The following is a 16729-nucleotide window of genomic DNA, read 5'->3' on the forward strand; positions in this document are numbered from 1 at the left end:
CATCATTTTGTGTTAATTTCAAGTAGAGGTGGATATAGACATGCATACTTAATTTACCATCCTAATCTAATTTCCTTTTTAAAAAAATGTAACTCTTAGACCTCTGGGCCATATGATAGCCTTGTGAGTTCACACAGAAACATTCTTCTGCCAACTCCAAACTCATAGCAGGGACAGATAAGACATTTAAAAATATTAAAATCATGTCATTATATTCAAAAACAACATATGTCACTGTGGGGATCAGCAGCAGGCTGGGGCTGAAGTAGCATATTTACTGGGCCTTGAGATCAGACACAGGTTTTCGGAGGATTGGAGGTTCAACCCTTGCAGACTAGAGGGGACCCTATGTATGGGTTGAGGACCAGAGAAGCTCACCATGTGAAAACTGATTTGGGTGAGGCTCCATCAGGAAAGAAGGCTTAAAAAAAGATTGTTGGGGCTTCCCTGGTGGCACAGTGGTTAAGAACTCGCCTGCCAATGCAGAGGACATGGGTTCGAGCCCTGGTCCGGAAAGATCCCACATGCCGTGGAGCAACTAAGCCCGCGCGCCACAACTACTGAGCCTGTGCTCTAGAGCCCGTGAACCACAACTACTGAGCCCGAGTGCCACAACTACTGAAGCCCACGCGTCTAGAGCCTGTGCTCCGCAACAAGAGAAGCCACGACAGTGAGAAGCCCACGCACCACAACGAAGAGTAGCCCCCGCTCGCTGCATCTAGAGAAAGCCCGTGCGTAGCAACGAAGACCCAACGCAGCCAAAAATAAATAAATAAATTTAGGAAAAAAATTATATACATTAAAAAAAAAAGGATTTCTGGCCACCAACATTGAGCCAATTTCTGTGTTAAGTAGGAGGGAGTAGAGACATTGGGCTTTGGAAGGACCCACATCTGGGCTTCAGTAGCTGGGAGTGGCAGTGTAACTATTCATGTAAAGGGGGGCCAAAGTGGGAGGAAAAAAACAGGCAGTCTTGTAAACCATAAAATGCAAACTCCCAATTCAGATGTACTTGCAAACTAACATATAAAGCACAAGAGGAAACCTGTCATCAGGAAGTGAGGCAACAAACTCCAAAAGTGGGAGTTTGAAATGCAAACTGAAATGAATTTAAAAACACTTAAAATTCTTAAAAAGACTAAAACATGAAATCCAAAAAATTAAAAATATAATCGGTGAAAAAGACTTTTGAAAGAAAGTAAAAAAAAAGCGTATTTTAGAAAGTAGTAAAATAAAAGATGGAAACAAATCGTTTGTGATATCCCATGAAGTAGCAATATGTATTACTAATATTTCCAATGTATATTCTTCCTACTTTTTATGTATGTCGATTTTTGTACAGTATGAGATCATGGTCCAGACTTTCATAGCTTTTACATTAATATATGAATGTTAGTCTTCTATGCTGTTGAAGCTACACAGTATCGACCATGGGCATGTTATAGTTTATTTAAAGAATCTGCGTTCTCAACATGCTGTAGTAGTCATCTTTACATTTTATTTTAAAAAAATCTTTGTTTTCTCTGATGAGAAAAGAATGTAGAGAATACATAAAAGCATAAAGAAGAAAACAAAGATATCACTAATCTTATCGTGCAGTAATAAGCTTTTATAGTGTGTGTGTCTAATAGCCATCATATTATACATATTGCTTTGTAACCTCCTCCCTTTTCACTTAACATTGTGAAAAGTTTTCCATGTGAAATAAAGATCTATATCATCTATAGGGTGCTTACTTGCCTATTGTAAGACTATACCATAAATAACTAACCTCCATTGTAAGACAGGAAGTTGTTTTTATTTCACTGTTGTGAACAATGTTATCAGTGTCATGACATTGTTATAACATTATAAGTATGTTACAGTTTTGTTCTTAATACAAAACTTTATTATTTTTGTTTTTCAACAGGTATTTGCATATGATCATTGTTTCTGGTCTATGGATGAATCTGTCAGAGAAAAGTATGCAGGTAAGAGTCCAGCATCCTATTAACTACTGGTAATATAGAAAGGTGTTTTAGTATTTTTCCTATAAAGTATCACAGTAGTATTTTGTGTAATTTTAGAAACTACATAGAGAACTTCCTCCAGTCTTTGCTATTAGAGTGTTAACGTTGATCAGGAAATGGGAGATTCATGGTGCACTGTTGTCGGTATAAGATGATAAAGTTAGATTAACAGGGTACACAGTTGAGGTTGTCTTACACGCATCCCTGGTCCTTACACGCGACCATAGCATGCAGTAGCTACGTAGGTTCCCTTAGATGTTTGTAATATGGTCTAGAGAGGCAGCTTGGTGTAATGAAAGAACTCTAGACAAGGAGGAAAGGAAACCTTGAGCTTAATCCAAGCTCCACTCCTGTCTCTGACTTTCGGTAAATCACTTAGGCTTTCAGTGTCCCTTTTCACTCTTTTTTTTTTTTTAATTTTATTTTTGGCTGAGGTGGGTCTTAGTTGCAGGATCTTTGTTGTGGCATGCAGGATCTTCGTTGTGGCATGTGGGATCTTTCACTGTGGCGCGCAGGCTCTTCATTGTGGTGCGTGGGCTTCTCTCTAGTTGTGGTGCTGGGCTCCAGAGCAAGCGGGCTCTTCGTTGTGGCACGTGGGCTTCTCTCTATGTGAGGCACACGGGCTCAGTAGTTGAGGCATGAGGGCTCAGTTGCTCCACAGCACGTGGGATCCCCCGACCAGGGATCGAGCTTGAATCCCCTGCATTGGAAGGTGGATTCTTAACCACTGGACCACCAGGGAAGTCCCCCTTTTCCCTCTTTAATGGAGACGAATATGCCATGTCCTCTCTGAATTTGCTCTGGGAGTCTATTCTTTTATTCTCTTCAGTGATGACTGACTCAAGCCCCTTTTCACTACAAGTTTAAGACTACAGCAACAGGGGCTTCCCTGGTGGCTCAGTGGTTGAGAGTCCGCCTGCCGATGCAGGGGACGCGGGTTCGTGCCCTGGTCCAGGAAGATCCCACATGCCGCAGAGCGACTGGGCCTGTGAGCCGTGGCCGCTGGGCCTGTGAGCCATGGCCGCTGAGCCTGCGCGTCCTGAGCCTGTGCGTCCTGAGCCTGTGCTCCGCAACGGGAGAGGCCACAGCGGTGAGAGGCCCGCGGACCGCAAAAAAAAAAAAAAAAAAAAAGACTACAGCGACAGCCAAATTAAAAACAAAACAAACAAACAAAAAAAGACTACAATGATAACCATATATTTCCTTTATTCCTAACTGCTTATGACACCCGTTTCTAAACAATCTTTTAAATATTGGGTGTCATATTGTATTGGCCTTTATCATGAAAAACAGTAGTACTACAGCTGTTTCCAAAAGTTAAGGTTAATTTGGGCTGGCTGGCCCAGTGATGACTCTGAGGATTGCTTCAGAATCACAAGTGTGATGAGGATGAATGGATCTGGTAAATGAGCTAGAAAGTGAGGCCTAATGGAATGCTGTTTATAGCGTTCAAAATGTAACAAGCATGACAGCATCCAGTTCTTTCATATTATATTCAGGACCCAAAGAGGTTGAATAACTTGTCAAGGCCACGTTTGGTTATTGACATATTTAATTTAGCCTGTGGAGGGGAATTGGACCCTACTATTTAGGTCCATGGTTGAAAGCTAGAAGAAATGTCCCAGACCTTCCTCCCTCTCCCAGCTGGTATGTATTGTAGACCCTGTAATTAAACATTATCATTGAGGAAAAGGAGAGGGAATTGATATATATGATTATTTTGAACTTCAGTACACACTGAATAAAGCATTGGCTGAGTGGTACATAGTTAAATTCAGGTCCACCTAGGTCCCAAGTATACATTTCAGATATTTATAATCATTGTTTATAAAATTAGCAGTTCATTGGTTTTTTTGGCCGGTGTTAAGTTCATATTATCAGGAACTTTTCACTCATTTTCTGTTATGTGCTAACTAGATATTTCTGAAAGACATAAGCCTTTGGAAGCATTCATCAAGTTTAAAAATCTTGTTTGGTAGGTAAACAAGCTGAGAAAAAAAGTGCATTTTTGAGAGTTTTGTTTGTTTTTTTAATTGTTCATATGTAGTTTTGGCTTAAAACATCCGACCTTTTTCTCTGTCATTCTTTCAGGTCAAGATGATGTTTTCAAGTGCCTTGGGGAGAATATCCTTCAGAATGCTTTTGATGGCTACAATGCATGTATCTTTGCCTATGGACAGACTGGTAATTGTTAAATAATCTGTTTTTTTTTAAACTTTAAAGATCCTAACAAAGAAAATACCAAAAAGAATACATATTGCTAGCATCTTATCAGTTGTGATTGATAAAGGAGTGTTTTGACTTCTATACCTCTGTGGTCAACAGGAAAGAAATCTATTTAAAGTGAAGGAGTCACTTTTATAAGGGTATATCGTATAGCTTGTCCAATTGAAAACTATTCTTCATGGAAAAATGGTTATGATATTTTCAAGACTTGTTAGGACTATGAGTGATTTAATTTTTTCCTCTATTTTCCTATACTTTCTAAATTTTCTTTAATGAATATGTGTTTTTGGTACATAGAAAATAATTTTGTAGTAGAAAAATAAGATGACTGATTTCTACACTGTTGCCAAAGGGTAGTGGTAGTAAGTTAATTTGCTCTGGGGCCTGTAGGGATAACATACATTTTTTATGCTATGATTAGTGGTTGGAAGCAGGCACATAGTATTCATCATATGGATCTTTCCAGTTCAATTTTAGGAAACTATTCCGACCTCACAATCTTTCAGTCATTTTAGGTCTTTTTTTTTTTTTTTAACGTATGATGATAGTTAAAGAAGGTTTTTATTTTCTTCCTAAAGGATGTGTACTTCCGACTTCTACATGTATAATTGGAAAGCTTCTCTACTTACTAGTGTCGTCATTATATTTGGGTATATTCCTTATTTGGGACATTTTGCTAAGTGCTAGGATTTTATTATGAGCAATGGAAAGAGGGCTGTGTATTTAAACTTCTCAAGGAGACAGTAATAACTATGATTTCCATTTTTTAGGATCTGGAAAATCTTACACCATGATGGGCACAGCTGACCAACCTGGATTAATCCCAAGACTTTGCAGTGGACTCTTTGAACGAACCCAGAAAGAGGAAAACGAAGAGCAGAGTTTTAAAGTAGAAGTGTCCTATATGGAAATTTACAATGAAAAAGTTAGAGACCTTCTTGATCCCAAAGGGTAAATGACTTTGAGACTTTAATGTTGTGGTATCATGGACTAAAACAGACTTAATAAATTGGCTTAAGTGAATTTTTTTTTTTTTTTTGGCGGTACGCGGGCCTCTCACTGTTGTGGCCTCTCCCGTTGCGGAGCACAGGTTCCGGATGCGCAGGCTCAGCGGCCATGGCTCACGGGCCCAGCCGCTCCGCGGCATGTGGGATCTTCCCGGACCGGGCACGAACCCGTGTCCCCTGCATGGGCAGGCGGACTCCCAACCACTGCGCCACCAGGGAAGCCCCAAGTGAAATGTTTTGTACTGAACTTGAATAAAGAGTTATTTTTCTAGTTTTTAGTTATATTAGGTTATATTAAGGGGTTTCCTGTAGCCAGTTCTGGGCTTTTTAACTAGGGCTGAGATGGGACAGGGAAGCATGGTTGAGCAGCATGTATATACTGTCTCTCTCAGATATATGCAAAAGCACAAACAAAAAATACGTATTGATAGTTAAGTTACTGAATATCAGTATAACTGGTAGAGTGTTTTTTGTTTTAAACCAAGAAATTTCAAATGGAATTCATCTGTTTGCAGGCTGTGACATAATCAGAAATAGTGAAACCTGGACTTCAAGATAGTTCGTTTTCATGATTCTCAAGGGGAAAAAGTGTCCAATTTTATGGTGTAGGCTTTGAAAGAGAAGTGGCTTAAAAGTATTAGAAAGGCTTCAAGAATTCTGTCCTCAGTCTGCAGTCATAACTGAGGCTAATGAGGAAGATAAGGGGTATCTGAGGAAATTTGTGCATTGCACAGAGTTCTCTGAGTTCAGATTTTAAGGAAGTGCAACAATGGAGAGAAAAACATAAAAACCACAGCCTGTGGCTTATTTCTGTAAGAGCAGTATTTGGAAGGTCAAAGAGCCACGTGAGCTGAAGCTTATAGAAAGCGCGGAGGACAGCGAGGGCGCATCTAGTTATGTTGGGATGAAGAGGACGATCAAGGAAAGCTGGTCTCAGAAGCAGTGGGTCACAGGCCCTCAATCAAGAGAAAACTAAACCTGTCAGCTCCTCACTGGCATCTGTTTTCTTTAGCAAAGATAATGATCTGCAGGCCTTTCATATGAGGCTGAATTGGCACTTAGTATTTCTTCCCTTTTTTTTTTTGGCTGTGCCGCGCGCAGCTTGCGGGGTCTTAGTTCCCCGACCGGGGATCTAACCCGGGCCCCTGGACTGCCAGGGAATTCCCGGCACTTAGTGTTTGTTTTTTTGTTTGTTTGTTTTATTTTTGGCTGTGTTGGGTCTTCGTTTCTGTGCGCAGACTTTCTCTAGTTGTGGCGAGCGGGGGCTACTCTTCATTGCAGCGCATGGGTCTCTCATTGTGGTGGCTTCTCCTGTTGCGGAGCGCGGGTTCTAGGTGCATGGGCTCAGTAGTTGTGGCACGTGGGCTCAGTAGTTGTGGCTCGTGGGCTGTAGAGCACAGGCTCAGTAGTTGTGGCACACAGGCTTAGTTGCTCCGCGGCATGTGGGATCTTCCCGGACCAGGGATCGAACCCATATCCCCTGCATTGGCAGGCGGATTCTTAACCACTGCACCACTGGGGAAGCCCCCGGCACTTAGTGTTTTTATACAGAACTTTACTTAACATTTATCGAGTGATCACTGTATGCCAGGCACTATGCAGTCATAGATGAAGAGCTCAGTGTGGACAGAATGGGAGTTTTGGAAACAAATAGTTATGAATCAATGCAATAATGCTTTTAAATCGTGAAGGAGGCTCACACAAAATAGGTGAGAGCAAAGAGGGAGTGACTGCCTTTGCCCGGAGGAGAAGGGAAGATTCTACACAGAGTGCTTGATAAATTTGTACTGAGTAGGAGTTTGTCCACTGAGAAGCAGGGTGGGAACGATTCAGGCATAGGGGACAGCCTGTGCCAGAGCATGGAGGTGTGGAGAAATCAGAGGTTTGGAAAGTGACTCAGCTGTCCAATGGGGCTGAAGGACAGTATGCACAGATGTTGAAACAGGGAACCAAAGGAAGTCCAGAGGGAGGAAGGTTGTGGCCTAGGTAGCCACATCTTGCCAAAAATTGTGCCCCTGTACTTTTTCTGGCTCTGCCTTGAATCCTTTTTCTTCCACCTTCATTTCTGTGAAAAGCATCACTTTTTTTGAGATCCCAGAAATTCCTACTCTTTGCAGAAATTCTTAGCTGACTTCATTCTCATGTTTTATATTCCACAGTGCCTGTGTGAATAGCTTGAACTTTACTATCTACACTTTGCTAATAGTCTTTAGTAATATCTTATATGTTTGTCTTGTGTACAGTTTAATAATTGACAGCATGGGCTTTGGAATCACCTGGCTCTGGATCTAGGTCCTCTACTTGTTACCTATTGGGCAAGGCAAGTTCCTTTATGCTTTCTAGGCCTCATTTGTACAGAAGGGTTGATAATGTTACATAATATCTCAGAGGGCTGTTGTGAAGATAGACTGGGTTGATAGACCTGAGGTCTTAGAACATTTACTGGCACGTAGTAAGTGCTCAATAAGTGTTAGCTGTTGTTGTCTCCTCCATGAAAGTTTCTTGAGGATTTTTGTAGTGTTTCTGAAGAGCCAAAATGAATGGATTAAAAACTCTGAAGGTGATTCCTTTTCAGCAAAAGATTATTTGAGAGAACCTAGTTATATTATTCAAGTACTGATTTTATTAATTCACTGCCTACTTTGTGTAGTAATATAATTGTTTTACTCAAGAGATAATGCAGTCACAAAGAACCGAGCCGGTATCCCTGTGCCATGCGGCTGCTTCCCACTGGCTATCTACCTTACGTTTGTTAGTATATATATGTCCATGTCTCTCTCTCACCCTTTCACAGCTCACCCTTCCATAGGGAGGGTGGGAGGGAGGGAGACAAAGAGGGAAGAGATATGGGAACATATGTATATGTATAACTGATTCACTCTGTTATAAAGCAGAAACTAACACACCATTGTAAAGCAATTATACCCCAATAAAGATGTTAAAAAAAAAAAAAAGAGATAATGCAGTATACACTGTCTTTAGAAAAAAGGGAAATATAAAAGGAAAAAAGTTTTAATGGTTCTGGTCTTTGGATATATTCTAAGTCGAATATTCTATATGTATTTTATATACAGTTTTATAGTAGTAAGTAAAGTTTTGGTGGTTGATCCTAGGGTACTGTAAGATTCCAAATCATTAGAAAATAATAAGTTACATAAAACAAGAATCACCTGTAATCTCATCATCAATAAATATTCTTTTGAAAAATTGTAATGTTTAGGGAATTCCCTGGTGGTCCAGTGGTTAGGACATGGCACTTTCACTGCTGTGGCCCGGGTTCAGTCCCTGGGCAGGGAACTGAGATCCTGTAAGCTGCGCGGCGCAACCAAAAAAAAGGAATTGTAATGTTTAGATTTTTTGAAGAGCTTTTTTGACATAGAATCAGTCATCAAATATTCTTTATATTTTTTGGTTGATATCATTAAGTATGCTATATGCTCTAGGTTTCTGACAGGTGCCCTCTGCTGGTTTTATTAGTTCCTTGTTTGTAAGAGGTTTGTTTTCTTAATCATGAATGAGTATTTAATTTTATTGAATCCTTTTTCAGTTTATTGAAATCGTTTCTTGAAATGATCATGTATTTTTTTTTCCTCTTTAGTCTATCATTGTGGTAAAGAGCATGAATCTTTTTTCAGTGTTAAAACAACCTAGCAGCCCTGGGACAGTCCAACTTTATGTTTTTAAATCACTGTTAGATTCAGCCTGTTGTCTTTATTTTTGTCTGTTTATATTTGTTTGTCTTTATTCATGATTGAATTTTGTCTGTAGTTTTCTTTTGCACAGTTAACATTTATTGAGTTTCTGCTCTTTGTGCCACATTCTGTGATCTGACAAGTAGATTGTTTGTATTTATTTGACTCTGCATTCTTTGTGGTAGTAGACATCCCACAGTGTACCCTTTTGAGTGATGTGATATTTTACCACATTATGAAGTTTTTCTTACTAGTCAAGATCTTAAGTTTTGGTTTAAATTCTTCTGGGATCAAGTCTGTTTGTTCTACTTTTGTGGGATCTTTGTTGAATTCAGTATATATTTTTACTGCGCATGGCTGAGTCCTTTTAAACAGGTAATTGTTTAAAAATTGATTCTTTTGTTTTTACTGAGCAGAAGCCGTCAAACGTTAAGAGTCAGAGAGCACAGTGTGTTGGGACCCTATGTCGATGGACTTTCTAAACTGGCTGTCACAGGCTACAAGGTAACAACATCCTTTATGTGAACTACTAAAATTCACTGTAGCAAGTTTTTTTGTTGTTGAATTTGTGATCTTTTTCTGAAAAAAAAAATTATGGTAGCATCACTTAATAAGTCACAAAAAAGTTTGTAAAAAAGTTACAAAAATCTTCATTAAAAAACTTTGGGTCAGTTTAATTTTGAGAGAAGGTATACATATTTGCAAGGCATACCTATTCATCTATCGTGAGACATTTTTTCCATTTTTATGAGCTCTAAAATTGTGATATTCCTTACGATTGTATCTTAAAATGATAAATGGCAGTATTTTTTTCTTCTGTAGTAGTACATAAAATAATGATGTTGCTTATGATTTTGTTGATTTAATGAAATAAAATATGAGCTGAGTAGTTGGAATTCAAAGCCTGTTTCTAATTTGAGAGAATCACTCTTTTACCTTTAGTTACTAGTTCTCTTCATTTTCAAACTTCAGAGTTATGCTTTGTGTGAATCCGTTAGGCTTTCCTTGTTGGGGAAATGGGGGTAGGGTGAGCTGTGATGTAATACACGTTGAATTAAGAGTCAGAGACTGTTGATGGTGACAGTCTTCTCATATGACTCCTATATGACTCTGGATTGTTTACTCTATCTCACTAAGCCTCTTTCTCCTAATTTTTAGAATGGAAATTAGTTTTATTGTCTTGACTATCTTTTGAGGTAGATTCATTAGTTCCTTTGTTCATTAATCACATTCTATCATTTGGTCAAGGATACTTCATTTAGTAAACACTTCATATTTACTTCATTTAGTAAACATTTATTGAATACCTGTTATATGCCAGGCATTGTGCTAAGTGCTGAAGAAATTAAAAAAATGAATGAGGTGGTCCATTCCCTCAAGATGCTTACAGATGTTATAAAGGTATTATAAAACAACATGATTTTAAGTGCAGTGAGAGATGCATTGTTCAGGATTCATGGTAGTTTGGAGGAGGAATACCTGACTTCAGTGGATACGTAGGTGTCCAGGGAGGGTGGTATCCAGGAAAGCTTCCTGGAGGAGATCAAATGAGATAGTGCATGTGAAAAGTCTTAGAAAACTCTACAGTATCATATAAATGTTAGGTATTGTTGTTTTAATAATGATATTTGAGAGCTTATTTCTGCAACAGTGGAGAGAGATCAAGATTTTTTTGAGAGCTCAGAGAGATTGGAAAGTATAAAAAGACACTTTATTCAAAAAATTAAAAGATTCAATAAAGAGTTTTATGTAGGAGACAACAGATTAAAGATCAGTGAATGTCTAGATGATTAGAGACCAATGAATAAATGTAGGCTAGGGACTTCCGTGGTGGCGCAGTGGTTAAGAATCTGCCTGCCAATGCAGGGGACACGGGTTCAAGCCCTGATCTGGGAGGATCCCACATGCCGCAGAGCAACTAAGCCCGTACACCACAACTACTGAGCCCGCGCTCTAGAGCCGGTGAGCCACAACTACTCAGCCCGCACGCCACAACTGCTAGAGCCCAAGCTCCGCAACAAGAGAAGCCACCCCAGTGAGAAACCCGTGCACCTCAACGAAGAGTAGCCCCTGCTCACCGCAACTAGAGAAAGCCCTCACACATCAATGAAGACTCAATGCAGCCATAAATTAATTAATTAAATAATTATTTAAAAGAACAAACAAAAAACAAGAAACATTTATTTTTTAAAAATGTAGGCTAAATAGAATAAAGCTTTTTCATTAAGTGTTAGGATTGTAAGATTTAATGGATCTAAAATGGATTTGGAACAAATCTAGAAAACTGTAAATTTTACATTTTGTTGTTTTTCCATTCTGGTGCCAACTTCTGCCTCTTTTTGCAATGTTTTTACTCTGAGGCTTGTTATGTATCATGTTGAATTTGTCCTTAAATGTTATTCTTTTTCATTTATATAGGAAAATAGAATCTTATGATTTTCAAAGTTTTTCTTATATATATTGTCAGTTAGGATTATGTTTGGCTGCATATAACTGAAAATAATATAACAGGACTTAAGTGCTTTGGAATATGAATTATTATCTGTTTTGTTCCTATGTATCCTCAGTATCTTAAAATGTACCTGACTTGTAGTAGGTGCTTTCCGTTTTTATTAGAGTGAACAAATGAATGAATGGTGAGAGGGCTGGTATGGCGACTCCAAAGCTGCTGTTAGGATCTAGATTCCTTCCAGCTTTCCACATAGAGCCAGGTCTTTAGTAATGCCCTTATTCTCATAGTTCAGGATGGCTCAGAACCAGCATGTGATAGTGTGCCTGTTCCCTTTAAGGTGAATTCCCAGGTGACTTTTTGTCTCATTCGCTAAAAGTTAGTCATATCACCAGGCTGAGCTGCAAGGGCATCTGGGAAGTGCAGTCTCTTAGTTTCGCTGTAGTGTGCTCAGCTAAAGATGGGGTTCCTTTACTGGAAACAAGAGGAGGCTGGATAAAGGAAGGCAACTAGTACACTCTCTCACAAGTACAGTATATGTTTCTTGTTCCTCATTAAAATCCTTGTAAGGTAGATGATGTCATAGCTGTGTTGTTATTTATGAAACTAGATTTCAGACTGCTTAAGTAACTGTTTTAGAGCTTATAACATTAAAAAAAACCCCAAAGATCCCATGATCTTTCGAGTGTATCATGCTGTCTCTGTTTTAGTTATAATGGCAATGAAGTAGTGAATCTGTGCAGAAAATTAGTCTCTTGATGTCCTCATTTTTTAAAAACAGGTCTGGTAAGATATACACCAATGCGGTGATGTAATGCTATGCCTGTGTGAAGGGGTTACAAATTATTTTTGTTTGCTGTTTATTTATACAATCTAATTTGATTTAACAATTAACTTCTATTACTATAATTAAATAAGCTAAAGTTTTTCAAATTTTGAGATGAGATGAGGATTGGCATGGCATGTTTGTCCATCTTGTGGGACTTCAACATGTAGCTTCTAAACTTTTCTAATTCTTGGTCAGAGCTGCTGCTTTATTCTGCACCTACAGTAAATAATGTATTTTATTTGAGTTTTCAGAGATAGTGCTGGCTATTGTACTCTGTGGGGCATAATGTTCATCGAGAAACAGAATGTAAACTCCAAATGTGGTTGACTAAGTAGTGAAACTTGGAATGCATTTCATAGTATAGCAGAGTTTTCATGTTTATTAGATAATGAAATGTGTGTCTATGACTTGTTTCCACTTAGGATATTGAATCTTTGATGTCTGAAGGTAACAAATCTCGTACAGTTGCTGCAACCAACATGAATGAGGAGAGCAGCCGATCACATGCAGTCTTCAAAATCACCCTCACACACACTTTATATGATGTGAAGTCCGGGGTAGGTGTTCAGATACATGACCTTTTTTTAAAAAAAAAAAATTTCTAAAGTGGATCATGGTTTATCTTATTCCCTTCAGGTGTTAGATGACTTGAAGTCCTAGCCAGGCATGTGTATCAATTAGGACTCAGGACAAGAAACAGAAGCCACTCTAAGTAAACAGAAAGGGATTTAATAGAGGGAACTGGATGATTACAAAGTTGTTGGTACACCTTCTGGGGAGTGATTTCTAGACTAAATCTCTAGAAATAACCTCCAGAAGAGCACAGATCTCATCCAGTGAGGATGGTACTACCCCTGAGGCCACCCCCAGACCTGTGAGTTCCAGGCACACCCCAGAGCTGTGATCCAAGATACAGGAGTCAGTGAGGCCACCTTCTTAGAGCCCTGGTAGTTGGAGAATGTGAGCTGGGATGCTTTTTTAGGAAAACTCATATATCCACACTCCTGCTTGCCAGCAGAAAAAAGCCAAAATGGGTGAGGGGGGTGACCTCTACTTTGTTTCTGCCTTCTAAATCTTAAGCAAGAATATGTGATTGACAGAACCTAAGTCACATCCTGAGCCTTGGCTGCAAGGGAGTCTGAGAAATGTAGGTTTTAGCTCTCCACCCTCTCCAAATAAAGGAAGTTGGAACAGAAGTTATACAAGCTGATGGCCCATAGTCTCTGCCATAGCATTTTTTGAGCTTTCAACTCTGATGGCAAACTGTATAAGCTAATAATACCCTAGCTGATTTAGTGGAGTTTCTTTTGAAGTGTTACATTCTGCTAAACAGCAAAGTGTTAGAAGGAGTAAGTTATACTGGGGAACTTGTACTATAAGATTCTAGATTTGTAGAATAATTTTTTGAGCATTTGGACTTGAAGCTTATGAAAAGTAACAGAGCCAGAGATGTGTATGCTTCTATCACACTGAAAACTTCTGTGTTGGCTCATACATTTGTGTTTTCCCTCTTACTTTTTATGTGAACTTTTGCATATTTTATTACTACCCTCCAGCGAATCAATTTCAAATAGCAGAAGTTAAAATGATCACCCTGGCAAAGTGCTGTATTTTGGCAAGATTTTCATTTGCTGAGAGCATATTTTTCTTCTTTTACCATCACAGCAAGATTAGTGCAACGACAAAAAGTTCTTTGTTTTCTATTTCCTTTTCAGCATAAAACAAAAAACATACTGACTTTCTTTTTTTAAACCAAAAGTACTTTTGATTTGGGAAGCTTAATACCCTTTTGTTAGCAACATGTTCATTTATGGAAATAAGTATAAATGTATACTTTAAAGGAAAGTTTTAAGAAGTGATCCAGTCTGTAGATTTTGGCATTGCTTTCCCACATTTCTTACATTGCTGCTGAAGTATAAACTATCTGTTATGTGTGTGATTTGATAATTGAACATTTTTGATAAAGGAAAATATCAGTATGTATAATATCTTAACTAGAAAAATATGTAAATTTAATACCTGAAATTATGAAACAAGGGAATTATTATATGAAAAATTTTAGAAAGCATTGGGTCTTTGAGGGATCCTTCTGTTGTATAAAAGTCAGATTTTTTTGTATTATAAGAAATTCAAATATTTTCCCTCAGGATTATTGGTAAATATATATGAAATTTTAAGCGTGGTTTCACATATTAAAATTTATACCTTATGAATAGTGCTTTTGTATACTTCTCTAAGAAGATTTTGTTGGGTTCCCTTCAAAATGTACCATATTGGGGGGCACTGTTTTGTTTTGAGATAGTTTTCTGTCTGGATTCGTAGTTGTGTATAATTTTGTGTGTATCTACTACTAGATTGTGTAGTTTTCTTACACTGTTATGTAGCAGCACAAATTAACTTTAAAATAACAATAGATACGCTTTAATAAAGGATTTAGATAATAAACTCATTCGGTAGAGATGTATCGCTTTCTGTATTCTGTAACTGTTTGTTAGTATTTGTCGATTTGCTTCCTAGACATCTGGAGAGAAAGTGGGCAAGCTGAGCTTGGTTGATTTAGCCGGCAGTGAGCGAGCGACGAAAACGGGAGCAGCAGGTGACAGGCTGAAGGAGGGCAGCAACATCAACAAGTAAGTTGTCCAACAAGTAAGCTGCCTCTGTTGCTTCAGTGACTTAGTAGCCAAAAGGGGGAACTTCTTTAGTTATTGAAAGAATAGGATTCCGGGATGACTGAGACTATAAAGAATAAATAGTGTAGAATTTTTTTTCAGAGATATGTTTTAAGGGCCCGAGCCTGTTTTATGTTTTGTTGAGAGGCCTTCTGGGGCTGAGGAGCACAACCTCAGTCAAGTCCAAGGTTTCCCAAGGGCAGCCCTATTGAGGTTCGGGGCCAAGGAGTTCTTTGTCCCAGGGAGTGGTCCTATGCCTCATAGGATGTTTAGTGGCATCCCTGACCTCTACCCACTAGATGGCGGCAGTACTTGCCATCTCTCTCCTCAGCCCGAGTTGTGACAACATAGATTATCTCCAGATATGGCCAGCTGCCCCCTGTGGGGACATAGTCACCCTCCAGTTGAGAGCTACTGGTCTAAGCTATAGAAACAAACAAAGATAATCGGAGTATCAGAGTCTAGCTGTGGATCTTGGCGTGGGTGTCACTGTCTGAACAAACAATAACATGTGTACTGGCTACATCAGGCTTTGCTTTTTATGACAGCTGTGGTGCTTATTTATACCAAGGTTTTACTTTACAAAGTAATATTTTGTGCACCAAGTCCTTCATATGGTTATACATTTTCTTACCTTAAGCTATATTGTTAGCCCCTTGGGGGCAGGAATCTTTTCCATCCTTGTGGCTCCCAGAGGGACACTTAGCGAGACAGTCATCAGTAACCAGCTGGAAATCATAGAATACCATCATCCAGATGCTACGCTATTATTTATTTATATATATATGAATGTTCTTGCCTTGTACTATGTTTTAGTTAATTGTATTGTGTTTGTGGCATCCTTTCTTAAAGATATGTGGTATTTGTGTCATTATCTTGACCTAATGGTTTACAGCTTACGTTTTTTTTTTACAAAAATGAAAAAAAAAATTGAAATAAGCAATTTTATAGCTTATACTAGTATTAGAGGGATATCAGCGTTTAGAGTTTATGTGTTCTTAACCTGAGCAGCAAAATGCTGACAACAGTGCTGTTCTCGTGCTGGTACAAAGGCATCTTGATGTTCATTCTTTGTGCTAAAATGTGACATTTGATATACTCAGGTTTTTACGATTATTACGGTTTGTTGCACCATGCAGGTCCCTCACAACCCTCGGTCTGGTTATCTCAGCCCTAGCAGATCAGGGTGCTGGCAAAAACAAGAATAAATTTGTTCCATATCGTGACTCAGTTCTCACTTGGCTGCTCAAAGTAAGTTTTTTTCCCCCCTTTCTGGGATGCTCTTGGTGGTTGGTAAAAAGGAAGAATAAAGAGTAGACTATTGATTTCTCCCAATTATAATTTCCTACATCAGTGTTCAAATTTATAATCATTAGACTCTTACATGATAGTCCTAATTTTAATGGATTAAGCACGGGTTTCTTTCTGATTCACCAGGACCCGGAAGCAGGGGGGTTTGCGGCACACCGAATCGCACAGTCGCCTCTGAGATTTGGGGACTAGAACAGGACCTAGTGCTGATCTGATAGCTGAGCGTGTCATAGGAAAGTTTCCACTGTGTTCCAGACCCAGCCAGACTGCTCTATCCTTCTCACAGACTCCTTTTGTTTGATGGACATTTTGGATCTTCTTTTTCTGTTTAACTTCCAGACTACTCATGATCATTTTAATTTGCTTTCAGCTGCTTAAAGCTGTTGTTAAAAGATAGAGTAGAGCACACAGTCATTCACTGGTTAATTGATTCAGCATGAATGAGAGAAATGGAAATGAGGAAGAAAAAGCCTGTATGAAGTGCTGTGAGGAGGATGTAAGGAAACGCTAGACACTCCTTGCCCTGTAATCACTCAG

At 38.8% G+C, this 16729-nt stretch overlaps 1 protein-coding gene across 1 annotated transcript in view; it reads left to right on the forward strand.

Moving 5' to 3' along the window:
- The window catches only part of KIF13B (kinesin family member 13B), a 188542-nt gene that overhangs the window by 67128 nt on the left and 104685 nt on the right, over positions 1-16729 (forward strand). The window contains exons 4-10 of the mRNA XM_007466182.1: positions 1910-1970; positions 4101-4193; positions 5006-5186; positions 9351-9438; positions 12635-12769; positions 14730-14842; positions 16021-16132. Coding sequence (XP_007466244.1) covers positions 1910-1970; positions 4101-4193; positions 5006-5186; positions 9351-9438; positions 12635-12769; positions 14730-14842; positions 16021-16132 — 783 coding nt within the window. The remainder of the gene's footprint in view (positions 1-1909; positions 1971-4100; positions 4194-5005; positions 5187-9350; positions 9439-12634; positions 12770-14729; positions 14843-16020; positions 16133-16729) is intronic.

The sequence above is a fragment of the Lipotes vexillifer genome, unplaced genomic scaffold (assembly GCF_000442215.2).
Source record: "Lipotes vexillifer unplaced genomic scaffold, Lipotes_vexillifer_v1.1 scaffold308, whole genome shotgun sequence".
Classification (NCBI taxonomy): Eukaryota; Metazoa; Chordata; class Mammalia; order Artiodactyla; family Lipotidae; genus Lipotes; species Lipotes vexillifer.